Source organism: Chanos chanos, chromosome 2 (genome assembly GCF_902362185.1).
Source record: "Chanos chanos chromosome 2, fChaCha1.1, whole genome shotgun sequence".
NCBI lineage: Eukaryota > Metazoa > Chordata > Actinopteri > Gonorynchiformes > Chanidae > Chanos > Chanos chanos.
The window spans coordinates 38,863,889-38,890,935 of NC_044496.1; the positions used below are offsets into that span (position 1 = coordinate 38,863,889).

Below are 27,047 nucleotides of genomic sequence, written 5' to 3' on the forward strand. Positions count from 1 at the left end.
CAAAAGGCAGACAAAAAGACCATTTTTCTAACATTTTAATAGATTCTTAACGCTGAATGTCAGGCAAGATCCTTGTCAGACAATATACATTTTATAGAAAAAAAGTAACTTAAATCACTTTAATGCTGCAGAATCTTTAAGTCATAAGGGAAAAAAAATATATACTTAATCTGTGTTGCAGTTTACCATGAACAGCAACCCTAGAATTTTAAATAAAGTCTAGTTCTCTCATTATATCGCTTCTGACATTAACTTGAGGCACTTATACACTGAAGAGGCTTCATTTGCTCAGTTGTAGTCCAACATAACTGCAGAAAATGTAAAGGAAAAAAATCCAGGTTCCTGCCCAGAACCTGTCTGTCTGTCTAGCAGCACTGAAGGAATGCTTTCAATTCAAGCGTCTGCAGTGTGCACTGGGGCCTGTCTAATGATTTCATGCAAGAATAAATGGTCTATTCTTGTTCCAAAAGGCAAAGTCCACCACAGTTTACAGATTTCTATTATAATAATATTTAGCATATTTAAAACACATACGCATACACACACACAGCTCTGTCACCTTTACAGCAGAAATAATCTTCAGGTATGTCACCAGTGGTTTGAGTCATAGGATGTGCATGATGAGTTCTGAGGTTTGAGAAACCCCCAAACAGATCTGCCTTGACATTTTTTTTGTGTGTGTGTGTGTATTAACACAATTATGTAAAATTACAACACAATTATAAAACATGTACAAATGGGATATGGATGTACATGATGTCAGTAAAGCGTTATATAATAATAACAGTACGCAATGGTAGCACTGTGAGGCTTGCATGGATTCCCACTTCAAAATGGCAACAACATCCTTTCATAAGGTAGGGATACAGATGTCCCTTACCCCTCCCTGAGGAGTAACATTAGTCCTGGACTATCCTCCTAAAAACCAACTTACATTCTCCCAACCATATACACATTTATTCAGACTCTTCACAAAGAGAACTGCCAGCATCAGTCACAAACCTCAGCGGATTAAACAGAGGGTCCTTGCAAGAATCAAAATGATTGGAACACTTTTTTCCATTTTCATACCCCTTCGGAGAGCCTTTCAGTCCGCTGGTCTGTGTTTTTGCCGATGCAGACGTCCAACTTCCGTGAATTGTGAAGGCAACACCATCAGATCAAATCATAAGGCAGCAAAAAAAGAAAAAAAAACACTCTGTCTTCCACACTGCTTCTCTGAATCTCTTACACTAATCACCTAACATTGTCACGCCTCTCAAAGGATATCAACATGATATCTTATTAATATACAGATTGAGAAATATGAGTATTCATGTTCATTTATTGTATGTGATTCAGTTCAGTCTTGGTTTAAGACACTGCTCAAACTCCATTAGTTTTAAGTATGTGACGGTGAACCCACTCTAAGTGTTTGAGATCTGGAGGTTAATGACAATATAATTGCTAGTGTTTCACTGGCATGATCATGACTCTGTGTACTGGCGGCTTGTTCTGTTTATTTCCACATGTAACACGGTACTGCAGAGTGACAGTTTGACTGGCGAATTAGATCAGAAGGCGGTGCTAGCCATGCTGCCGGGTGCGAAAAGGCGAGGGATGCTGTCGTGGGATGACTCAATGTGTCGATGGGCCATCTTCCCCTCCTCACCTGGAAAGAACAATACTAATCAGTGAGTACATTTATGCACAGCCAAAAAAATCCCTCCAAAACACATTCTCAACAAACTTTCTTTCAATTCTCCAGTAACAGCTTCTCAGCGCTAGTCCTGGGGACACAATGATTTTTTTTTTCCATTTTCTTTTTCTGTAATTTTCTGAAATTCCTCACCAAGCACGAGCAGAGCTTGTTTGGCAGCATCTCTCACATCATCTTTATCTGTCCGACAAAGGTAAACCAGCTGGTCGATGCTCTCTTTGGCCTGCAACACACCAACATCCACAACAATGTTATGCTGTTGTACTACCCCCTCCTACTGATCAAACAACTATAACAGGACAAGCTGTATTTCAAAGGAGAATCCTAATTTAACCAATAACTTCTCTCTTAAATGAAGAAATGCTGCGAGGTTCTTCTGTTATTGATTGTTTATGGTGCTTACACATGATCTGTGCTGTTCACAGGTAAGGCAAAGAAAACATACAGAACAAAAACATGATCCACAAACAGTGATGACTTTGTAAAAGCATAAAATCTATCACAAGCATAAATACACAGGTGATGAATATGCATTTAAAGTAAAGATGCTGTCAGTCCCTGTTGAGTAAAAGGAAAAGAGAGAGAGGAGGGGTTCAGTCTAAATGACTGGACTGACCTTCAGACAAGCGAGGGCCTTACAGCCACACGCTCGTGTCTCCATACTCTCATCCTCCAGCAGCTCAAGACAGCTCACTAAAGCCTGAGGGTAGAGAGACAGCCACAGAGAGAGACAGACAGGTAAATGACCACCAGGTCAGATTACATTCAAACCGACACATTCACCCAGCAGATATGGGTCAAAAAGCCAAGTTGGATGTTTAAGAAAAGACAAATATTGACTTAAAGCTCTGTAAACTGCATAAGAACACAGATGAAGGTAATTTTCCAAACATTTCTATACATCACACTGTTAGAGAGAGAAGTACGATTTTGTGTAATGATTCAAAGTAATTATAGTGTCTTAAACGAGGGGGTGCTTAAACACAGCTCATGGTTAAAGACAGCTGCATGTCTTTAACTTCAAAGTAAAAACAGATGTGTAAATAAGTGACCCACGGCTAATTTGTTTAACTGAAAGTTGCAAAACAAATGAGTTTCTAGCAGACAACAGAGGTAAGTGAACTTTCTAAGACACAAAATATCTAAAAATGTATCAATGTCTCAATTTACACTTTATTCTAATGACGTACAATTTTAGAAGTACACTGACCAACAGATAAAAGGTTCTGTTCACTGTCTAAAGGACAGTGAACTTGGCTGTGGGTTTGTTGGTCTCACCCTTTCTCGGTGGCGGGGCTGGTCTGCTAGGCTCCGCAGCAGGGAGCTGGCAGCACTGCACACCTTCCCTCTGGGGTCCCTCAACAGCAGGCTGACTGCCCTCAGGCCCTCCCTCTTCAGACTGCACTCTGGAGGCTTCTTCAGTACCTTCACGAGCACATCCTGATCTCCAGACTGCAGCGACTGAACCAGCCACACTGAACCATAGCACGGACAGAGAGAGGAGAGAAGCAGGGACGGAGAAAGAAAAAGACAAAAATAAAGAAGAGGGGGTACATATTGAGGTTGGACAGATGGATTGGAAAGATAGGTTGAGGTTAGAAAAAGAGGGAGAAGAGAGGGGGTGAGAGAAGGGGTGGGGTGGTGTAGAGTGAGAGATAAAAAAAAAAAATAGGTGAGAACGTTGAAGGGAGGGGTAACGACACACTCGTCAATGCGGCACATTCAAACATTCAGCTCAGTCCTCTGTCCCATAGGCCTAGACAATAGACTGTCTGAGATCTATTCACAACCTTTCACACTATTACTACATCAATTCATGTTAATTTAGTGGAATATTCAATCCTGTCCATTAATATTCTATGTGATACTCACTTTTTCTATTAAACAGACACATAGAAATGCCCAGTGTACACAAAGACATGCATACAGACACACACAGACACAAATACACACTCTCTTACCCTCCTCAGCCAGCTCTACGACATGTGTGTCCAAGTCACTAACTCCCTCAGCCTCCAGGTAACTCCAAAACTGGAAGAGTGTGAGAGTCTCTTTGGCCGCTCCTCCTCCTCGTCTGGGTAACCTCCTCTCCAAAATACGCTCCACCAGACGCAAAAACACTGGGAACACACAGATGCATGTTACATTTGAACACATAACTTTAGAAAATCTGTATAAAACATGTAAGTAGTGTGACACTGGGGTGTTGCTCTGTAGTCAGGGTGTCATGTTTACACAGAAGGAGAGAATTGTAAGGAATCTTCCTACACTGTCTAAAATCTCAAAACAACTTTTAAACAGCTACACACTCTCTTCTCTGCATGTTTGTCTCTATAATTTTGTAAACAAAATTTAGACTTTTTGCAAAAATTTATTTCATTTTGGAAATCCATTTCACTTATTAAAGAACAGCCATTAAAAAAAAAAAGAATTTTGAAAATGTCCCAGGTTTTTTGAGATATTCGTGTGCTCATAAATCTGAGAAACATGAAGTATGTATACACAGACATACACACCTGTTTCAGGAAACCCAGCTCCTCTCTCTGGTAGTTTGCTGGTGTAAGCAGTGGCCAGTGCCTGCAGGAAGGCCTCAGTGGAGGTGCTGTACACAGTGGAACCATCTGTGCTCTGCTTCCATAGCAACACAGCCCCTTGGCACTGCTCTAGCTGGGGTACCACTGCTCCAGGAAAAGAGGAATGGACAGAATTTCTTTTAAATTCTTATATAAACAGAAACAGGGTGTTGTAATACATGCATACATTGAAACTATTAAAAAAAGGGGACAAGGAAATAAGTTTAGGAGTTACTAGTTCAAACAAGACACCATGAGGAAAAATCAATGAACACAAAAAATTGTGAATTTTTCAGGCTGATCAGCTGAACATAAAACTGAAACTATACAGAGGGCTGACAGATAAATCTGATGTTGGACAGACTAACCTTCTTCAGGTTGGTTGACCCCGCCCGGTGTATCCTTGGCAACGCGTCGTATTAGCTCAAGAACACGAGCCTCCCTGAGCAGACGGTCCAGGGCATACATCTCCCCACAGCGGAGAGGCCCAAAGGTTCCCAGTCTCTGTCAATCAACCCGGAGCAGAGCACAGTCATACATACACACATCTTCTCTCACATCTCTCTATGTTTTACCCCGTACTCTTCCCTTAAAATTAATCATTTCTACATGTCTGGGTCATTACATGTGCCTGTTTGCATCCCTGTCAAATTTGACTTTTTGTTCTCATTTAACTGCCGTTGCACAGTGTCTTTGCCTCATGTGCCTGCTATTAAGACATAAACAACATTGTGATTGTTGTTGCTATTATTTTCTTAATTTATTAAAGAGTATCAGTAAAAACTAAAGGAAAAGTGTATCTATAGAGTTATGAGCAGAACAAGACACATTTTGATTTTAGTTTTCCTTAAAAAACTAACATCTGATGTCCTTGTTTGTTTGCAACTTGGAAAAACAGCAAAAAGAATATGTGAACACACAGGTTCAAACATCTAAGAAACAGATTCCTAGCCCTATGCTTCAGTGGAATTCTTGTAGTTCATTTTTGCAGAAAGTTTGCCCACTCACATCAAAGGAAAGAAAGTCTGAAAGCAACTTAAACAACTTTCAGCCTGTCAGTACAGCTAGCTGAAACATGTTGACATATTCTTAAAGTCATTCTTTGTGTAGTTAGCAAGACTCGGACTAACATTCTGACAAAAAATAGAATTGTCCTGCATATATAGACTTAATCTTTATCAATGCTTATCTTTAATGGCATGTAAACTAAAATGATTAGAGAATGTACACTGTCTTGCTTTGAGAGACAAATGCTTGATTTTTCTGCCTCACCAGCAGTTGGGAGCTGCAGTTCTTCAAATGCACCAGCAGTGTGCGATCTAGAGCCTGGCAGCCTGTGCTCAGGGGACCAGAGGGAGTTTCCCAGCACCGCTCCTCACAACCCTCATCTTCTCCAGCGCTTTCATCCGCCGGCCGTTTTTGCTCACTGAATTATTACACACGCACACGCACACGCACACACAAAGACACACACACCCACAAAAAGAAGAACAAATAAATGCACAACCCCACCCAGATACAGAAGACATAACTGGGAAAACCAACTTGAAAAAGATCAATTTGAAAATAGATTTTAAAAAGTAATCATTTTTTGTTTAATTATTGAAGCATTGCTCTTCAGTTATTTATACTTTGGATGATATCTGATGCAAAATCATAGCAAGAGAGCAACTCCTCTACCTCCAAAGTTTAATACATGTTCTCTACTTTTACCACTAGATGGCAGTAAGATACAGCATGACAGCATTTTTAACTCCGTGGAGAGGAAGAAGCTATTCATAGTCCCCCCCCCCCCCCCCCCAAACAAAACAGTCATGGAAAAAGGCAGGATATTTTAAAAGTCCTGACCTCTCTGTCATGCTGTGTCTTTCTCCATCTTCCTCCTCCTCCTCTTCCTCTTCCAGGTCAGACGTGTTAAGGAAATCAAAGCTCCCAAGGGCCGTTTCAACTGTTAGACTCACACTGGAGGAACGGCTGCGAGTCCGACCCTTGAGAAACAACAGGCAGACAGACGGAAGACAGACAGATACAGAAAGACACACACACACACTGTTATCTGGCTGTCCTTTCAATGCAGGCACAAAACTATTTTACTTATGGTTACTTCATGTATGCACAATAAAAAACCTACTTCTCAGCATGACTTCACCACTAAAGTGATTACACAACAATTAAGTTCACCTCACTCCTGATTTGATAACACAGAATAAGTGATGAAATCCACTATGAGACCTGATGTTAGAGGGTGGTGCCCCTAACCAACATCAAGGAGCCACACATTCAGATTGAAAAGACGTGAATGGGAAATTAAAGGGGGGGGGCACATGCACTGCTTCCAGTAAGGGCTGAGTCTACACTATTTGAAGTTGTTGATAGTTATCAGAGGCATGTGGGTGTTAAACAGTGAAACACCCACACACTAAGACCTGTCATCCTCCCAGTGCTTTGTAGGGGAGAAATATCCCCGTCAGAGGGCAGGAAGGGCCGCGCCCAAAGTTCAGACTACCCCAGGGGAGGCAGAGAGACAGACAGACTACACTCACATCCTGTCTCTCCACGTCTGCCCTCTTATTTATGACTGCTGAGAAGTTCAGATGAATGACACATGCTCTCACACATTGTTTTACACAGACACAGGACCATCCCATTAATATTGAAACTCTCTCACAAATTACACTTCTTAAAGACACACACACACACACACACACACACACACCTACAGGACGACACATTCCCATACACACACACCCACAGGACCTCAAACACACAAAACACGGTAACTAAAGTAGTTGACTTGCACACACTCACCGTCAGTGCCTCCTCCAGTAGTCTGAGTTCTTGCTCCAGGACCTGTAGCTCTGGAAACTGTCCCCTGTAGTCATCCAGAGCAGAGATGACTGCACCCAGGGCCTCCTCTATCCCACTGTCCGCTGCATTAATGTCAGCACCACCAGCGGACCTCTCGGCCTCCAGCACAGCAGCCTGGGTCAGTATAGGTGTCTGGATTGGGCTGTCTGCATCTGGGCCTGCTGCTAGAGAACTGGTCCTGTGAGTTACATTGTCACCCTGATGGGCTGATGTCTCAGTTTTGGGTGGAGCACAGGCAGAATCCTCCTCGCTCCTGGCGCAAGAGAGTGAGCTTGTCTCTGAGCTGAGCTCCACTTGAGACTCCTCACACACTGCTGAGTCACACAGGTCCTCTGCTACGACACCTCCTTCTGCCTCCTTCTCTATGCACAAGTTCATAGGCTGAGAGGTGTTCGTTGGGTCAGGGGTAGTTGGCTCAAGACTCCGAGTCTCTGGCGTCACGGGACATGACTCAGTTTTGGGCGGCATCTCCGTGGCGATGTCAGTCGCAGACACAGATGAAATCACCGAGGCCACCTCCGAAGGCTCCACCGATTCAGTGGTTGACCTGTCAGTCAAAGCACCATCTGCGCTAATCTCGCTAATGTGACTGAGGGAGCGGGAGTAGCGGGCGTGGCCATTGGGCAGGGCCTGTTGGCCAGCAGCCTCAGCGATGGTCTCTTCCACGGCCACTGGTTTCTGTGTCTGTTCATCCTCGTCCTCCTCATCTTCCTCTTTCTGATTGGCTAAGCGGGTAGGGGTAGAGGTGGCTGACTCGCGGGGTGCGAATGAGATCTCGATGGCAGGTGCTGCTTTCTGGACTTCAGGCTGGACCACGTTCTTGTGGGCATGACGCATCCCTAAAGACAGCTGGGGACTGGAGGAATCATCTGAAGACTCAGAGGAGTTAGACCAGGCTGTTCCATTGTCAATCTCCTCCTGTCTCCTCAACATGTTCTATAGGAGGGGACAAGAGATAGAGATACAAAAGTGAGATGTAGAAATGAACTGTTTAAGGGAGAGAAGGAAAGGAGTATGAGTGTGTGTGTGAATCTGTGTGTGTGTGTGTGTGTGTGTGTGATAGGAGAGAGAGTGAGCTCATGCTGTAGTGTTTCACTGTAAATCTTCGCACAGTAAGCATGGCCTTTAGCCATGAAAGAGAAAGGGCGGAGGTGTTAGTGGCATTAAGTTAATGACTGAACCAGAGAGTGGGTCTAAGGGTGCAGGGAGTGTGGCCTCCATCCTTCACGGGCAGCATCATGTCTTTCATAGAGCTCCATTATGGACCAGACCAAGCTGGCATCTGGCCCAGAGAACAAACAGCCAAACAGCTCCCTTTAATTAACTGCCCTGCCAGCCATTCTTTGGTTCATTGGGCAAACACGGCTGTCCCTCAAAACAATAACAAGGAACACAGAGTCAAAGTGTGTGTGTGTGTGTGTATGTCTGTTTCTGTGTGTGAGAGAGTGTGTGTGCGTGCATGAGTGAGAGGGAGAGTGAGAGAGATTCAGCCATAGCACCAGACTGTGGACTGTGAAAGGATTCTGCTGTGTGCAGAAGTTCTTCGCTAATGACACCAGGGACAGAAGCTCTACATAATAACGACAAGACAACCATGTGCAACTACAAGGTTCTACCAATTCTAACACGACACACAGCAAGTACTACAGGGAATTTACACTGTGCTATAAAACAAATTCGACAAGTAAACATTCTATAAAATAAGGTTTCAAAGTCAACAAGCTACGAATACAGGAATTCTGATATGCTGAACAAAAACAAAACACAGACAATGATCTACTTTCAACTAAATGCAAACTAAAACTACAGTGGGCTCTACAGGTTGAATGGAGGGGTGCTGGGGGCTAGTGGACTAAGACTAGTGAGGGACTTACGTCACCGAGCAGCTGTGTCGAGCCAAGACGGACGGACGCAACATCACTACATGAGCAGCTTTGAGACAGTTTCTCTGCTAGCGTGTCACGAAACACATCGAGCAGTGACCAGCGGTGCTTGGACGGCAAGTTCCGAGGCGCAGTCTTCACGAGTGAGAGCAGGGGAAAGTGACGTGAGAACGGATCTCTAAGCTGATTGTGTCTAGAACATTCTAGAACCTCCAAAAACTCTCCCACGTGTCAAAACTACCCCAACCAGGCACAGAGATTCTTAGTAGGAAACTCTGATATATATGTCCCTGTGTGTCTTGCTTTCCTCAGAACTCCCTATGGGTTGTTTTCAGATCAGCACTTATCCTCTTTCCCGCACTTTCCTGCTTTGGAAATTACCTTAAAACCCATGAGCCTAAGCACCAAATTCACAATGGGAGATTTTCTCAGGAAAAACCCTGAAAGCAGGTTCTTAATGAGATACGGAAGAGAAATAGATGGAAAGGTTCATGAACAAGGAAAACATGTGTGCAGCAAGAAAGCGAGATAATGAGTTGGGTTTAGATTTGCTTAAAAAAAAAATCAATTCCTCTCATCTACTTAAACACCATGACAGTTCAATACAACAATTATTTTCTCCTCAGACCCCTGTTATGTTTTCTGATTAGTAATTGTCGTCTTGTATTTAAATAAGCCAGTTAACGACAGACATCACTCAAGCATACTGATCTTTTAAAAACGTCCAATGATCTAATCAAACCTTGAAATCAGTAAACACGAAGTGACTTTGCTCCTGTCTCAGGCTGTGCCTACAGGAACAATGCTAAGCCATGTCTGTATTACTTTTTGATTCAATTAAGGAATCAAATTGCTTCAGTTACACAGGAAATTTCGAGATGTTTGGTTAGTTTGTTGGGCTAAAATAACAATAAATAAAAGCTGTGTTCCAGACAGGCGAAGCACTCACATAAAAGGCCTGCTCCCTGAGGGAAGGAGTGTCTGGCGGACTCTGGTTGTAGGTGGAGAACCGTTTGTTGACTGTGGGAGCTTTATTCACTGTACTGGCTGTGGAGGCCTGGTCATCTTTGTCGAAGGGACTGCAAGAGAGACAGATAGAAATAAAGGAGACAGAGAGTGTGTAAGAGAAACAGACAGATGGGGGGAGAGAGAGAGAGAGAGAGAGAAAGAAAGAGAAAGAGAGAGAGAGAGAGGTGAAACTCTTAATACCTCTATTTAAATGTCAATACTTCATGATTAGAGTCAAACTACATAATTTTAGATAAGGATTACACTGGATTAAAGAGAATCATGCACAATTTTTGAGTAAATACAAACGTATTGTGCTGTTAATCCAGCTCACAAATTCAGAACACGTTTCCTCTAACTCTTCGACATTCCAAACAGATTGACAGATGACATATACATTAGAATAAGACATTTAAAGAGAATCAGGTTTGCCTGGAGGAAAAAATCTTTACAGAATATTATTAGCCCAGATGATAACGTTAATGATAAAGTCTAAATATCCAAACTAGCAGCCCTTACTTCCAGGTGACCTCCAGGCTGAGTTTGATGGTGCCAAGGTCATTAATGTCCACTGCTACAGTCTGGGGCAATGCAGAGAACAGATCCTTTGTTTCACACGATACGCTCCCCACCACCACGTGATTGGCCAGGCTCTTCAGCTCTGTCACCTTGACAACGATACAAAATACAAATATTCCATCATCATCACGAGTTAGGGACAGACATCTTTAAACTAGCACAAACATCTTCAAGGTAGCACACACTCTGTCAAAAGTGATCCAGAGTAAAAAGAAAGAATACAGTCTGTGGTATTGTTGGTATATAATGTATAGGGCTAAACTGCTTGCCTTCGCTTGGTCACGCCTTCTGTAGAACTTGACTTTTCACTATGGATATTTACATCAGCAAAACAGGTTTGCAAAGTGCAATGGTGCATGTGATGCCCTTCAAATCTGTATATGTGTGTGCACATGCGTTTGATATAAAGTCTCCTTTTGCTCTGTCTCCGAGACACAGACTTGGGAGGGGTAGGTCAGTTAGTCATGTAAGGTTATATCAGTACAAAAGCAGCCTTAGTCTTGTATCCCAGTAAAGGAGTCATCTTAAGTGTTGCAGCACTGTTGCATAAAGTTTTTGAAAAAAAGTTTTCTGGGGATCTGTTCCTTTCCACACTCGGATTCAGACTTACACACACCAGGTCCCCTCTAAAAACCCTTAAGGCCTGTCTAAAAACTTTTTCAGGGATCTGTTCCTTTCCACACTCGCATTCAGACTTACACACACCAGGTCCCCTCTAAAAACCCATAAGGCCTGTCTAAAAACTTTTTCAACAAACATCAGCTGCATTCTCTTCATTCTTCCCCTAAAGCTTGTCTGTCTCTCTGTCTTCTACAATCCCCCCTTTTTTGTTTGCTCTCCACTGGGGCCCTTCTTTCTCTCTGTCCATCCCTCCTTCCTGCCCCCCCTCCCTCTCTCTCTCCCTCTCTCTTTCTCTCTCTCTTGCTGTCTTCCCCTTGCCTCCTCTCTTGCTTGCGTGTCTCCTGACCTCCTGTGGTAACTTTCCATTCCCCTCACATGGGCTAAAGTGTCATGGAACTATTAAGGGGACAAAAAGTAAAAAGTCCAGCTGCTGGGGCTGTGCTGCTTTCTCCATTAAAATGAACCCCCCCCTCCCGGAGACAGATGTGAATGCAGCGTGAGAGTGTGTATTCTTGTGTGTGTGACAGAGTGAGACAGACAGAGAGAGAGGAATGGATGAGAAAGCAGAAGAGGAGAGACAGAACAGAAGCAGGGGAAAGGGGGAGTATGAAGTAAGACAGATCTCAAAAAAGGCGAGCGAGAGAAAGAGATAGATGGAGACAGAGAGACTCCCATGTGTGAGTTGCATGCTTTCTTCAAAGCAGATTTTCTCACCTTTATTGAGAGGAATTCCGTGATAAGGGGGAGGAAGACCATCTCTTCACTGTCCCACACCTGCTTCCCATTGATCTCAATCCGTCCCTTCAGCTTCCAGCGCTGCCGCCCATACTTCATAAAGATCTGCAGGGGGTTCCAGATGAAAGAAGTCACATAGATTTAACATCATGAACTAGTCAGCAAACAGACTAACAGACAAAGTGACCAGACAGACAGACAGATGGACTGAGCAGACAGACAAATTAACAGGACAGACCTATGGACAGAACAAATACGTAGACAGGACAGAGGACACTCCCCCCCCCCACAGACAGTCCAGAAGTGAAAACTGCCATGAAGAATATTCCAGGTAGCAGAGTGTCATTAAGAAACAGGTGAAAGACATTCAGTTCTCACTTTCATTTCATTAAAAAAAATCAAATACAGAAGCTGTACCAATTTCAGAGCTCATACCCTGTCCTGTCCCGGAGGCCGTGAAAAACACTCAAGGCCGTGCTATCCTCTGTTATTACAACAGTGCTAAGCCCTATTTGAAGTTCATTGGGGTTTTTTTTTGTTTATTTTTTAATGACAGATGAACTGAGAAAGACTCCCTCTTGGCTCCCAAGGTGTGAAAGCACAGGCCTCCCACTCTCTCTCACTCTCTCTCTCTCTCTCTCCATTTTTTAGTGCTATATTACCCTGGGCTGCTGCTGTGCTGACTCACTCAACTGATCAGCCTGTCAATCAGGACGAAACTCCATGCATGTTAAACAGGTCGAGGCTGAGCTGACACATTAGCGCCTTTTCCTTTTCCAATTACCCACCGCCTCCCTAAATCTGTTCATCTTCCCTCTAAAGCCTAGGCGACAGCAACGCACTGTGCAGCCAATGTCTGCCCCCCCCCCCCCCCCCCATCCTCCACCCTCCTCCTTTCCAGCTCCCCACTCCTCAGAAGACAGGAGCACAGTAAATAATGATGATGTGAGGGGCAATGATGCAGAAAGTTCTCCTGCAGGGAGAACTGCTGGTGAGAGCAAAAAAAAGAGAGAAAAAAAAAGGGGGGAGTATGAGGGGGAGAAAGAAAGACAAGCACTCACCTCGTATTGGTCTCCTGCGCAGAGGCGTGCGAAGCCTGCAAGACCTGCATCACAGAGAGAAAACTGTCAGACAGAAAAAAGACTCAGGCCCTGCATAAATCTATAGACGACTCAGAATCACGTGATGCTCCCTCTGCATATTTCTACAGGAGGAAGGAGCTGAAGAAAATGTGAAAACTGGAGGAAGAGGGAAAGAGGATTAAATGCCTGTAAGGACCAGGTTTTCACATCGCCTACATCTAATCTTCCTTTAAAATCATCATAGAGAAAAGACACGGCTGAACAGTGGACTGGACGGACCACTTAGTCAATCTGATGACATGTGCAAAGAGATGAGAGAACTGATGAGCTGTTCATAGTTTCAGTTTCTATAGTCAGCTGTGAACAAGGGAGAACAGTCTCAGCTGAACAGCTGTGGACAGGGTCAAGTCTAGGGCCTCATACCTTATACCAAATACAGACAATTCAAAGAGAGCAGGTAGGGGAGGAAACATCAGGAAGAATGTGAGTTAGAACAGAACAGAGACTTACCTTTCATTTTGATATGGAATTCTCCTAACTGGTTTTCCAGCTCACTCTCTAGCATACACATATTCTGTGGGAGAGACAGAGAGAGAGCGAGAGAGAGAGAGAGAGAGAGAGCGAGAGCGAGAGAGAGAGAGAGAGAGAGAGAGAGAGCGAGAGAGAGTTTACTGTAGAGAGCTTTCACACTGGTAATCAAAGTGCCACTAAAGGTCTTGCTGTAGTCATTATGTTAATGAAAAACACTTGACTGAGAAAAGCCATTCGCTCTTTTTCAAACAGCCAGGCAGCAGTCAGAAACTCTCCGTTTATTTTCTGCCAATTCATCTTTCTATAGACTCAATACTTGCGACATGTTTATTTCAATATATATGTATATTCACACTTTCATTTCATGTAGCTTATCTTATCCTGAGCAACTTATTCAGAGTAGCTTTCTATTACTATCTATGCTGAAGCTTCACAAGCTTCCTTAGGATTCAAATCTTCTGGTTACTGAATTTCCAGTCCAAACTAACTCCCATCAACACACTATTAATTAGGCATGTTTACCAAATACAACAGAACAGGGTTCAATGCAAGTGTAAACTATACAGGAAATAAGTACATATCTCACTTATGAAAGTACATCAGGGAGTTGTGTTTACACAGTGATATCACAGTGTTATAGATCACATTGTTCAGCTTTTGTGTTTCTCTCTTACCTCTGTGTACTCTTTGAAACCCTTGTTGGCTTCTGATAAACTCTCTCGTGCTTCACGGCTCCCTGAGGAAGCCGTGTAGGCCTTCACCATCTTATTGGCTCCATCTCGCAGTCTGCGCTGCATGCAGTAGGCCTCGTACAGCTCGTCGATCTGCGCACACACAGACAAAACAGGTAAGTATATGATTTTCTCTGTGCTCACATGGACATTAACATGGACATAAACCTTTTGACTCAGACTTTAGTTCTCAGTTCTGTGACTGCTTGAAAAGATTCAGGGCTTTCACACAATCTATGCTGGACCTGCATCATAATTTGACTTCAGTAAACAGTATCAGCTAATCATTTACCACTGCTTAGGACTACTAACTCTTTAACTAACCAAAAAACTCACTTTTATTTGGCATTTTTACTGCTTTTTGAGCATGTGTGATTGCAGACACAGTCGTGTACTGCAGTCAAAATCCAGACTGCAAAATAACCCAACACCCTTAACACAGCACATATATAAACGTGACCTCCATTTCCTGTTACGGAAATTTTATGGCTATATGATTTCCTCCTGCATCTAACTGTCCCACATATAGATACAATTAAAAGTTTTAATGATCTGTGGGCGTGACCTTCATCTGAAGCCTGTAGTGGGGAACCAGTAACCAGTACAGGAAACAGCTAAATATGTACACATGTGCAATGCACACACACACACACACACACACACACCAAACCACATGCAAACACACACAAATGCATACATACCCTAGAACATAAACACGCGGAGGGGCAAAAAAAAGACACAAACAGACACTTGCAAATATATACAAGCACTTGCTTCAATATGTAAACGAGCTGAGCTGTCCTCCACCTGGACAAGGCTCTCCGAAAGCATTTTTGGGTCAGGAGATTGACGCATCAGAGATGAAGAGTAATCTGACTTTGACTGTGGTTTTCTGAATCAGTGACACAAAAACTCTTTTCTGAAGGGAATTTCATTCATTAAGACATCTTGCCGTCTGCCTTGCCATCTCAGCACTCAGAGAGCAAGATAAGAGCTTCAGACACAAAGAACATTGATGAATAAGTAAATAAAAACATGGCATGAAAGCGCATGGAAAGGGTATGAAAGCTCCATTCATGCATGTCACTCTCAATGGGAGACACCTTTTATGAGAGTCAAAGGGCAGCAGGCTTTCAAAGCTCTGTTACAACACAGCCTTTATTCATACCACATTTCTCTCTCTCTCTCTCACACACACAAACACAAATGCATTCACCTGCACGAGACCTGTCCTACATGCTCAGTCCATCTGGGAAAACCCCTGCTCCTGACTGGGATAAGTGCACTCTGTCTCTGGTCTCATTCCACACCATGCACCTCATCGATCTGGTTTAGTCCCCTGTGAGGAGTCTTTCACTCCTGTATTAACACAACTGTCCACACAGACAGCACTCCTCTCCATTCATTTAAATAATGCCCGTCTGTTTTTCATGTGACACAGAGAATCTAACATACCAGTGATATACAAGGTAGGAATAAAAGAAAAAAAATGGAATATCTGTACCTCGGTAGGGATAGTGGAAAAGAATTGGGTCGAGACATGAGACATATATCTGACACAATACTTATATGGGATGCTATGAGTAAATGGAAACACTGACTATAATAACAATAACAATAACATCAACACCATCTGGCAGGTTCATATTTGCCAGATGGTGGGTATAGACATTGTTAGATATGTGGTATTATGCTCAGTGTAAGCCATGCGGACAGAAGATTGCTGTTTGTGTAAAAGCATTGTTGTCTTCCACAGAATCGTGCTGGATCAGCCAAACAGGAATAGGATAAAATGAGCGCATACACCCCCCCCCCCCCCCCCCCCCCGTTCCAACAGATTACTTCCAACCGTTCCCATGACAGGACAAGACCAGGGAGTCTGTTGCTTAACTCTGTACCTACACAGACAGAGAAAACAAGACAGAGTCGAAACTCTGGATTATGTCCATGGTTTTTCACTCTTGGACTGCAACTTTTGGTTTAAGAATTACCTAACTGCCAATTATACCCTCCGTGACAAAATGGCTTAGGATTTTCAGATATCCAAGATCCTGGAAATGCAGTTAACCTTTCTCTCTGTTTGCTCATATATATTTATAAATATGTTCTGTCCATTCTTACAGTGATCATTCTCAGCTGATTCTGGCTCATTCTTGGCACATTCCTGCCTGGGGCATCCACATATTTATATTTAGTAAAATATAGAGCACCCCAGAAGAGTGACAGCATACAGCTAAACAATACGTTATCAGATGTATTAATGTTTAACCCAATTATGCCACGAAAACTCATCCACTGCATATCAATTCTGTGAATGTGATTTCCTGAAAAAAACTTATTGCCCAAGTTCACCTCATTAAGAAGTCATTCCGCGAACACCAGGGTATTAAAAAGCACCAGTGTTATTGGTCTAGGAGAGTTACTTCAACTGTGGAGGAGACATGCTCACCTAGGAAACTAAGTGCGTAAGAGTGTGTATGTGTGTGTGTGTGTGTACGTGAGAGAGAGAGAGAGGGAGAGAGAGAGAGAAAGAGAGAGAAAGAAAAAGAGAGTGAGAGAGTGAGTATCAGCAGGGTGCGGTAAGGGAGGTGGTCTTCCTGACCAACAAAATCCTCTGCAATGCAGATAAAGTAGAAGCTTGATGGATTGGACATGTCCACACTGGAGTAGGAACACACACTCAGGGACAACCACACACCCACACACATGATGGCACACAGCCCACACAACTAGAGACTCAAACACACCCCACACATATACACATTCAAAAAGGTATGCAGAAACAAACGTACCCAAAACAAAACTTAGATGGACCGAGGTACTCGGGGTGCCAAGTAAAAGTCCACATATATACACACACGCACTTGTCAATATGCGTGCCATCACTCATTAGAGAAGGAAGGTGGGAAAGGAGACACGAGATAAAAAACAGGTTGTGAATTCTTAAAGGTTTTATGGGCGAGAGAAAGAGGGGAAGAGGAGCGAGAGAGAGAGAGAGAGAGAGAGAGAACAAAGTGCAAGAGTTGGCACAAGCAAGAAGGACTGGCAAGAGAGCAAAAGAGAGGGAAAGAGGGAGACAGAACTAGTTTCTGATTCCTCTTCCATCATTCCAGTCAACTTTCTCCGTCCATCTGGAGGTGGTTAGAAACACTCTGAGCCTGCTCAGTCCAGACAGGGGGTCAAGCAGGACAGCCATAACTTTCGCAGAGTTACACCAACTGCTCCCTCAGTTAAACAGTGAGGCCCAGCTAACTAACAGCCCCTCCCCTGACATCTTCATCAAATAGCATCCAGCGTCTAGCAATTAAAGTTCATTATTAATTTCTGAACAAACATGTTTGTTGCCATGAGTACATTAAGAGAAGGACAAAACATTCTAAGATTTTAAAGAACTGTCAAGTCAGCTGGGAAACTTCCACTGATCTCATCAGAACTGAACATTCCAATGCTTCCACAGTGCTCGCCTTCATTTTATTTTTCCTGATTTGTGGGACTGATTACAAAGATTCATGGAATAGACTGAAAGCTCACAAATTAGGGGGCCTTCCTCCATGAAACAAGATCTCTGCGGTCGCTTAAAGTGGAGCCAAACAAGGAAGGTCAAGAAATAACTGCTTCTCCTCTCTAACTCTCTCTGTAAACTGTCCTCTCTCATTTCCCCTTTTGCAAGATCCACATATCTGACCCCTCTCAAAGGGCAGGGGGTTCCCTGCGGCGCACAGTGCTCATAAAACACAAACTAATCGCACATCAAACAAAGTTGCCGAGGAAGAGGAGGAGGAAGAGTAGAGGCCCAGAGGCTGGGTCAGGTTAGGCCAGCGTCCTGCTGGTCCTAGAGACAAACTTATCCGGCTCCCCAAACAAGCACGGAATGTGAGACACGTCTGGGGCTGCCCTCCGGCCTGTGACCCATGTCTGTGTGTATGTGTGTTTGTATGTCTGTAAGTGTGTGTGTGTGTGTGTGTGTGTGTGTGTGTGTACTGGTATTTGTGAGCATATGGCACTGTATTTAAATCTGAAAACAGACTCTCATAAATATACACAGGCTATGTTTTGGAGAGCAAGTAGACCGTGCATTGACTGGTCACTCAAATAAAGCCATTCAAACAAGCCCAGACCTGTTGCTCTTTGTGCAACGAGACTGTGAAAGTACCAGCTTCTCTCATCCTCTCTCAAACACACACACAAAGTTTACATAGCTCTATTTGCCAGCCTTGTGGTGGTTAGTCATTCAGGCCTGTACATCACATGTCACAACTGCTGCGGTTCACTGAGAACTCACGTAATGAGCCACTAGACACTTCATCCAATAATATGTATCCAATAATCTCACAACTATGCACCAAACCACTACATACTTCAGCCAAACACTGTGTACAAAACCACTCCACACCTCAGCCAGTAATTGCACACCAAACCACTCCACACCTCAGCTAATCATCTATGTCTGATGTGTCAGCCAACAATCCAAATGAACACAGTAAAAACATACAGACTTCCATATCTTTCCTTCTCTCACTCTTGGCTTACCTTGCTAAGGTGAAATTCCAGTCGGCGCATAAACCTCTCAATCACTTTTACTTGCTGTAAGACAAAGTCAAAATATTTAATGGGCACAAATAAACAAAACATGTACAGATGGGTAAAGGAATGAAAAAATAAAGTTTCCATGCTAAATTTCCATGCAAAACTGATGAGGGAAAGTTTCATTCCTAACTGTGGTCCTTTAAGGAATGTAAAGGTTAAACAACACAGAGTTGACAGACAAAGGAAAAGATATGGAGAGGGTCACTCTCACCTTGTCAAGTTCATACAAAAAACCCTGCAAAGGAAAAAACAAAAACAAAACAGAAAAAAACCCCACAATGAGCATTTAACCAAAATACAGACAAACAAAACAAGCTGACTGATGTACAAATACAGGCATAACACTGCAGGGCCATTTATGGGCCACTACAATGAATTTGACCAAAAGCATAGAAAAATATTGAAAACACGATTCAATTCCAATAAAGCTTAGATTTCTAGATTTATTTATAAGGAACTGTATCTCAAAACACAGATTTCTAGATTTCTCTCACAGCAACTGTCTCTCATAGCAACTGTCTTAAATCTTCTCAGACCAAATCAATGTCATGGTGAGAAAAACACTGAATAATTAATCTTAAAAATGTCTTTTTAATAAAACATTTACGGATACAGTTTAAGAGTCTAGTCAGATGTCACGTGAGGAGGGCATGAAATCTGCTGTAAGATGCTCACCAGGCGAGAGTTTCTCTTAGACTCTTTCATCTGTTTGTTCAGGCTGTCCAGTTCCATCTGATGGACTTGCAGGTAGGACCTACACCGACACACCAAGTCATCATTAGATTCCGATACCCTCAGATACTACCATACGTGTGTGAGATAGTCACTAAAGCCAGCGAACCAGTGAAACCAATGAAGCCAGTGAATCAGTGAAGCCAGTGGTACAGTAAAGCAAGTGAATAAGTGAATCAGTAAAGCCAGCAAATCAGTGAAGCCAGTGAATCAGCGAAGCCAATGAATCAGTAAGGCTAGTGAATCGGTGAAGCCAGTGAATTAATGAAGCCAGTGGTTTAGTAAAGCAAGTGAATCAGTGAATCAGTGAAGCCAGTGAATCTGTGTGCATCTCTGTGCATAAATGAACATGGATGTACAGAGCATGTGTGACAGGAATGGGTATCTGTGAGCGTGTGTGTGTGTGTGTGTGTGTGTGTGAAAGTTCACTTACTGCAATCCTCTCTTGAGGGCCTCGTAGACCTCATCGAGTCTTTCGGGCTGGGGCACCTTTGGGGGTGGTGATTTTGCAGAAAGGGTGAACATCCTGCTTGCTCTGGAGGGCGTTTTCCTCACGCAGGCCGGAGTACTGAATACAGATAGGTTCCTACAAGAAACCACAACAAACCATCACCAATTTTCTCTGTTATTATTGTTATTGTTGTTTACATACAGCATTATCACTACCATTACCATCACTGCATAGATTTACATTTCCTTATCTGTCTCTAATCATCAACACTGGTCATTCTTTTCCTTACCTGTCTCTAATCATCAATACTGGTGGCTGTCAACTCTTTTCTCTTACTGCATTATTTCCGTTATATTTGTATTCATTAACCAAATGCTCTTAACCACAGAGGTCATGGTTTTACTGTGTGAGAGGTCACAGGTGTTAAGCAACATGAGGGAGAATCAGCCTCGAGATGGCCTGAATTCCAGAAGTTTCTCATCCCCGTCCTCTCAACCTGGGCACTACTCAGCCCTCGTCTTCATTGTTTACTATGACCTCTCTTCATCTCTTCACCTTTGCTTATTGTACAGTTTCCTGTGAGTTTGAGGCTTTTTTTAAATTTTACTTTAATTCCTTTTTACAAGCAATTTACAAGTATTTACTTTACAAGCAGTTCCTTGCAGTTTATTTTGTGCCTTTTTCACAATTTTACATTTTGCTGTTTTATTTGATTTCTTTTAGTCTCTTTTGGAAAGTGGTTTGAACTACAGAGACTGAGTTAATTATGCTCTGTAAGGGTTGTTATTTTTGTGCAGAAAGCTACACAGTGGAATATATGGGGTCTCTTCACATGAACACTCCTGATTTGTTAGATCATTAACTTCTTTTACTCCAACTCTCATTTCCAACCCAAGCCATCATCACAGATAAAACACTGCTCCCAGTGACAAGCTTCATAAACAATCTAGCAACAAATCTCACTCAATAACGATTAAAAAAAAAAAGAGAAGACAACAGGCGATCAATGTCAGGCGTGATTCCTCTTCAGAGGATGACAGACGGCTCAATAAGAATCACAGAGAGAGATGAACGATGCGTCTGGCATGAAAACCTCATCTATTTCACTCCTGTGCTTCTGGCACCACAAGCTCCAATAACACTCTCCAAAGCACTTAGGATAACAAGCTAACAAGTGAAAAATGATTAATGGCCGGAATGCCAAGGTATGATTAGACGATGGAGGTTTGTTTTTTTTCCCCTCGTTCACTGCTTTCATTTCTTTATTCTGTTTCCTGTCACTCAGTCTCACTCACCAACTGCCCCTCCTTCCCTTCCTCATTACCCAGTTACTCAGGCCTTTCTCCAGCACGTTATATCCGTCTATCCGTCCAACTCTCAGCCTATCCATGTTTCCTGAATACTCGTGACTTATGCCTTGGCTTGCTCTCTTCTGTTGTTGGGATGGGAACACTTGCTTGTCCCTGAGAGAGTTCCTGTCTGAGACGCCATCTGAGCACTCATCCATTTTACACACGTATGAACACACACTCACACTCACACTCACACACACACACACACGAGTAATACAAGATCAATACTGTATTATTCCATCTTAAATGATGTGCCAAACTGCACAGGGACCTTGCAGGCCACGCTAAGAGAATGAAAGCAAAATGGCCCCTTTGCGTTGCAACAGCAGCAGGGAAAAGCCGGTTACACAGGACATCCTGTGAGGTGGAGCTGCCATGACATGCTGTTCTGGGATGGGTATAAGTGTGTGAGTTTACTGTCTGCAAATATCCACGTGTGTGTACTGTATGTATGCCTTGTACAAGCATTTTATATTATGAGAGCTTTTTTTTTTTTTTGTCTGAGGTTGTGTGCATACATGTCTGTATGTGAGTGTGTGTGTGTCTGTCTGTGCGTGTTTGTCACGTAAACGCACATAGCATGCATTACCTGTAAGGCTTATCGTAGGAGTTGACTCCGGCAAAGGACTGGCTCCTAGTGATGTTCCTGGAGATGACTCTGCGCGATGGGCGCACGGAGAGCGACATGGTGGACACAGCTCTGGAGGGACTCCCTAGAGGGGACAGAGCCATGGGAGAACATTAGTGGTTTTACTTAGTCACACACACACATACAGACACAAAGACACACATACACACGCAGAGGGGAAGGAATTAAAGGTCACACACACACACGATATATAACCGAACTTGGCAAGCTGACCACTCTGTAAGAGGAAAGGAAATCAGGATGTCGGGTTGTGCTGAGGTAGATTTTTTACATTTGAGAACAGTTTCTGAGGGCACTGCTCTCTAACTAGAACTTAACATTATGTGCTTTGTTTTTTCCTTTCTTTTTCAGGAAAAAAAGGTTTGAAAATCTCATTATATGCTTTTGGTTCAATGCACCTTCAGCCCCATTTAAATTAAGTAGAATTTTTCTGACGGGAAGTTACAAGGTACTCTCAACAAAAAACAGGGACTGTTTCACATCAAAGAGTTTTAAATAACCCCCCCCCCCCCCCCCCCCACTCCACCCCACCCTGTTCCAGGCCATTACATAAGATTCACCTCTTCAACTCTGAATAATATTCTCATCTATATTCTATTCACAGCCATAGAACCTTCTGGAATTATTTCATTATACAGTGTTTTGAACGTCTGAATGAAATCCTGAAGGAAAGCACACCTTACATAATGGCGCTCACTATTTCACAGAAAAATCTAACCCTATAATTTTTTTGTTTAGTGTTTTAGTGAATGGTTCACTAATAACGGGGATTGAGGCATGAAAAAAATCTATTGTCCTGAAATCCAGATGTAAATATATCCTGGATGTGGCATTTTTTAAAAACTAATCCTCATAGCCATAACTTGTTGCTCTGTTACTTTGTTCTCCATAGCCCTACTCTTCCCAACCCCCCTTTTCAGTCTTTCCCTCCCTCTTCCTGAGTCACAAGGTCACACAGGGAGGGCACTGCCTGTCACTGCTTCCACCCCACAAACAATGGCCTCTGGAGATCACAGGAAGACAGAGCCAATTTTACCAAATTCATCACAACCCATCATAGCTACCAAATACCACACCATAAGTTTCAGTACCCACCAGCACAGTTACCATGTACCACACAATAGAAGTCCGCACCCACCAACACAGCTACCATTTACCACAATGAACGTCCGCACCCACCAACACAGCTACCATCCACCCTACAAAAAAGAGCCCTCACCCACCAGCTCATGACGCTGACAAAAAGCCACTGAAGCTGAACCTCAGAGAGAGAGAGAGAGAGAGAGAGAGACAAGCAGACAGAAACAGACAGCACTACTGAATGTTACTCAGTACCTAAACAGCCAGTAAATAAACAGTTAGTTGTGTTCATTGTGAGTAATCAGCTCAGACTTCTTACTGTTGATATTAAAGACCTTGACACAACCTGAGATGCTATCTTATGCACACAGGCTCCACAAACAACTTACTCATTCATCAGAGACAGACAGACAGAGAGATGGGGAGAGTGTGTGTGTGTGTGTGTGTGTGTGTGTGTGTGTGTGAGAGAGAGACATCCAAACTACTATGAGTTAATAAGCATCATTGGGGATTACAGTCAAGACGAGATCCAATTCCAGACATTGTCAGGGTAATTCATCCTAACTCATTGCATGCCCACACAGAGAGACACACATACCCACCTGGCCAACTTCAGAGTAGGACAGAGATAAGCAAGTACAGATAAACCAGGTCCAACCCCACCAGACGTTTCACTGGTAAGAATGCTACAGACGGAATCATCCATCACACATCAGGCGCCTACAGAGTTTATCAGTGTGACTTGGATTGAGTGAGGGATACACATTCTGTTACCATGGAGATAAACAACAAATCATCCTGGGCAACCCCCCAGACTTTCTCTCTCAAGCTCCATTTTTCCACTAATTCAAACCACCCGACTATGTTCCACTCATTCTTCGTTTACTACAACAATAACAAAAACTCAACTGTGTTCTTATCGCAGTTTCGGAGAAACAACTCACAATGACATAACCCATTACTTTGGAAGGAGCAGCCAAAAATAACTTAAGCCACACAAATAGATTCAGCTCTTGGCCAACTGACAAATAACAATGATTCTAAAAATAGAATAACCCAAAGAGCCAGAGCACCAAATTCAGTGCAGGGTTCCTCAAATCTGGTCTGGTTTTCCAAGGCCCCTCCTGGGTTTTTTGCCCTCACCTCATAATTGGAGGCTTATTTTAATCTGGGAAACAGATGAATGGGCTACTGAGCAGAAACCATGCTGAACATGTGCTTGATATGAAAGCCACCACTGCCCCAGACCTCCAGGTGAGAGACTCTAAACCAACCTTGCGTTATTGCACTGGTGCAAATCTAAATTGTCACAAAGACTGGCACCCCAAGCTGGGCAGAGGCCGTATGAATTTATTTATTAAGGCCCACGTCACCACCTGGCTTCCTTTGTTACCAGGGATTGTGTTGTTAGTCATCAAGAAGCCTGGTTGACACAGTCAGCGTTTTTGTGTTGACATGGCAATTTCCAAGACACAAGGACACATCCTCTGTATGAGGAAGGAAGCCAACGCTTTTTTTTTTTTAAACATGCAGGAGGGGCAACAGGAAAGAAACAGAGCCACTGCCACTAAAGAACTCAAGCAAAAGCTTTCCACAACTTTACTAAACACAAACAAGTGCCCAAATCCCACCACTCCCCAACTGCACGAACCATAGAACTTCAGCCATCTACAGCTCAAGGTAACAACCAGGCATGGTATAAAGGACAAGTCCAAGCCTCCTGACCAGCCAAAGAACTTCCCTTAAAGGTGAGACAAGGGAGAGGCCCAGACCCTCAACCAACAGAACATCCACCTCCACCACCCTGCGTGGTGAGGCTCCAGATAGTCTCCCACAGACGTAGTAACGAGACCAAGGATCAGAGAGTTTTAAAAGCAGCCTGTAACAAGGACTCACTCTTCAAACATTTCGCGTCCACTGAATTTGCAAGGACAAACTGACTTACATGCATGTAAACAAAGGGCAAAAGCTTGATAATGCTAAATAGCTGACATGATTAAAAACTAAAAGATAAATAAGTTGCAGAACAGGGTTAAAAGAAAAGTGAATATCCAATGACATATTTGGAATACACATATTCTGAATACATTCTCGTTTCTCCATAAGACCAAATGCAGGGCTGTGGTTGCCTTCAAACCTACTAAGTGCTAAGTGCAGACACTGGAAATAACAAAACTGATTATGATCCATCAGTGAGAAGACAGCGTGATGCTTTTGATTCTACATAGACTATTCATATTCTAGGAAGACAGATCAAGAAAAAAACAAAAGACATCTGCAAAAGGCAATGGATTATACTCACTCTCTCCGTCTCTCACTCTCTCTCTCTCTCTCTCTCTCTTGTTGACATAATGCATTTTCTACTGGTTTTGTAGTAACAGTTAAAGATGCAGACAGGAGGGATAAACCGCGGTGAGGGAGAGAGAGAATAAGGGAAAGTGATACAGAGAGAGAACGAGAGAGCGAGGGGACTGTTTTTCTAAGCACATTCTTGTACAAACAGATTCATGTCAACACTTAATTAGCTTAAACACACACATTCTTTCAGCAGAAAGCACAGGATTTTTTTATCGTAGGCAATCATGTCGGAAGAAAAACATTTCTGGGAATGTTTGACAGTCAACACACATTTTTTTTATTGGAAGCAATAAATTCCTTCAATTGCTCACACATACACTAACACACACCTTCAGCTGGATCCGCTTCCTCATCTTGCATATCACCAGGTAAACAGGGCAAAGGTAAGCAACACATTTTCCCATGTCCTGGTGGTCTGTTTAGACCTCCCCCCCTTTCATACAAATTCTGGAACTTTCCACAGAGATTGAATAAACCATGATTCCTAATACATGAACAGCTTCAGTTTGCACTAGTTTGTCCCCTACCTGTCCAACAGGCGGTTTGGCACTATGGGAGTAAATACCACTGGATCACAACATGCTGAAAACCGTTGAGTATGACAAAATTAGAAGCCCCATGTCACTGTGTCAGAGTCACTGTTTTCCATTGGCTTCCATAATGAATGTGACTGGATAGGTTCGCAGATTCAGAAAACCCATCCGTCAGTGGGATCTATATTGTTCTGGCCACCTGGCACTGTTCCAGGACAATTCTAGAACACAAAGCACTGGGGGGCCACCCCAACCGCCCACCAACACAAGCCAGTATCACATACATACATACACACAAACAGAAGCTCACTCCCCTCTAAAACCCAAACAAACTGACACTGTGTAATTCTTTGCTAAGAAACATACCTAGGTACCTGACACAAGCATTATGCAATTACGTTTACTACAGTTGGTCACTTTTAAACTACCAATGTGTCTGCTTCCCACAATGACAGGTCAGTGTTATTTCTCAGATTGTACCCCAAGTCTGTGTACCCACACTGCTTTCGACAGAGATACCCTCACAGGACAGATTTTCCTTTTTTATAAATACATCTTCAACATTGTCTGCTGACCTTAAAAACTCTATCCTCTGGGATTTGAAGCATTCCTTTGATGCATTCCAAAAGAAAAGATAGCTGAGTTTCAGCATACTAACATTACCATCCTTACAGCTGAAAACAATGAGGTCAAGATTCGAACTAGTCAAACTATGACCTCATATACACCCACTGGGCCTATCAAATCCCCAGCAATCAAGTTGCTCTTAAGTAAGACAGAAGAAAATTGGTGAGACTTTTTGTTAAGAGTGCTATGGTATTTATTCAGTGTGAGAGGAGTTACTGAGGGGTTCCCGATTGAAAAGTAGCGATGCCATGTTAAGTAGAGATGATCAGACAGTGGTGGCGGTAATGGAAAAGCCAGTGTGAGGAAACAGCCCGTCTCTCCCTGGCACATTCCACTCATGACTCTGATAAGCCGGCACTACTGTCCCT

At 43.1% G+C, this 27,047-nt stretch overlaps 1 protein-coding gene across 2 annotated transcripts in view; it reads right to left on the minus strand.

Annotated features, from left to right (window-relative positions):
* Positions 1 to 996: 996 nt before the first annotated feature.
* The window catches only part of ripor1 (RHO family interacting cell polarization regulator 1), a 42,753-nt gene continuing 16,702 nt past the window's right edge, over positions 997 to 27,047 (minus strand). For both annotated transcript variants that reach the window (XM_030765866.1, XM_030765864.1), the window contains exons 2-22: positions 22,022 to 22,145; positions 20,063 to 20,215; positions 19,573 to 19,651; positions 19,109 to 19,132; positions 18,841 to 18,894; positions 14,254 to 14,403; positions 13,559 to 13,622; positions 13,028 to 13,071; positions 11,946 to 12,071; positions 10,551 to 10,699; positions 9,973 to 10,102; positions 7,081 to 8,076; positions 6,121 to 6,260; positions 5,545 to 5,698; positions 4,641 to 4,776; positions 4,216 to 4,377; positions 3,661 to 3,819; positions 2,978 to 3,174; positions 2,316 to 2,399; positions 1,832 to 1,922; positions 997 to 1,651 (exon numbers count right to left, since the gene is read on the minus strand). In XM_030765866.1, coding sequence (XP_030621726.1) covers positions 1,554 to 1,651; positions 1,832 to 1,922; positions 2,316 to 2,399; positions 2,978 to 3,174; positions 3,661 to 3,819; positions 4,216 to 4,377; positions 4,641 to 4,776; positions 5,545 to 5,698; positions 6,121 to 6,260; positions 7,081 to 8,076; positions 9,973 to 10,102; positions 10,551 to 10,699; positions 11,946 to 12,071; positions 13,028 to 13,071; positions 13,559 to 13,622; positions 14,254 to 14,403; positions 18,841 to 18,894; positions 19,109 to 19,132; positions 19,573 to 19,651; positions 20,063 to 20,215; positions 22,022 to 22,119 — 3,288 coding nt within the window. In that variant the 5' untranslated portion in view covers positions 22,120 to 22,145 and the 3' untranslated portion in view covers positions 997 to 1,553. The remainder of the gene's footprint in view (positions 1,652 to 1,831; positions 1,923 to 2,315; positions 2,400 to 2,977; positions 3,175 to 3,660; positions 3,820 to 4,215; positions 4,378 to 4,640; positions 4,777 to 5,544; positions 5,699 to 6,120; positions 6,261 to 7,080; positions 8,077 to 9,972; positions 10,103 to 10,550; positions 10,700 to 11,945; positions 12,072 to 13,027; positions 13,072 to 13,558; positions 13,623 to 14,253; positions 14,404 to 18,840; positions 18,895 to 19,108; positions 19,133 to 19,572; positions 19,652 to 20,062; positions 20,216 to 22,021; positions 22,146 to 27,047) is intronic.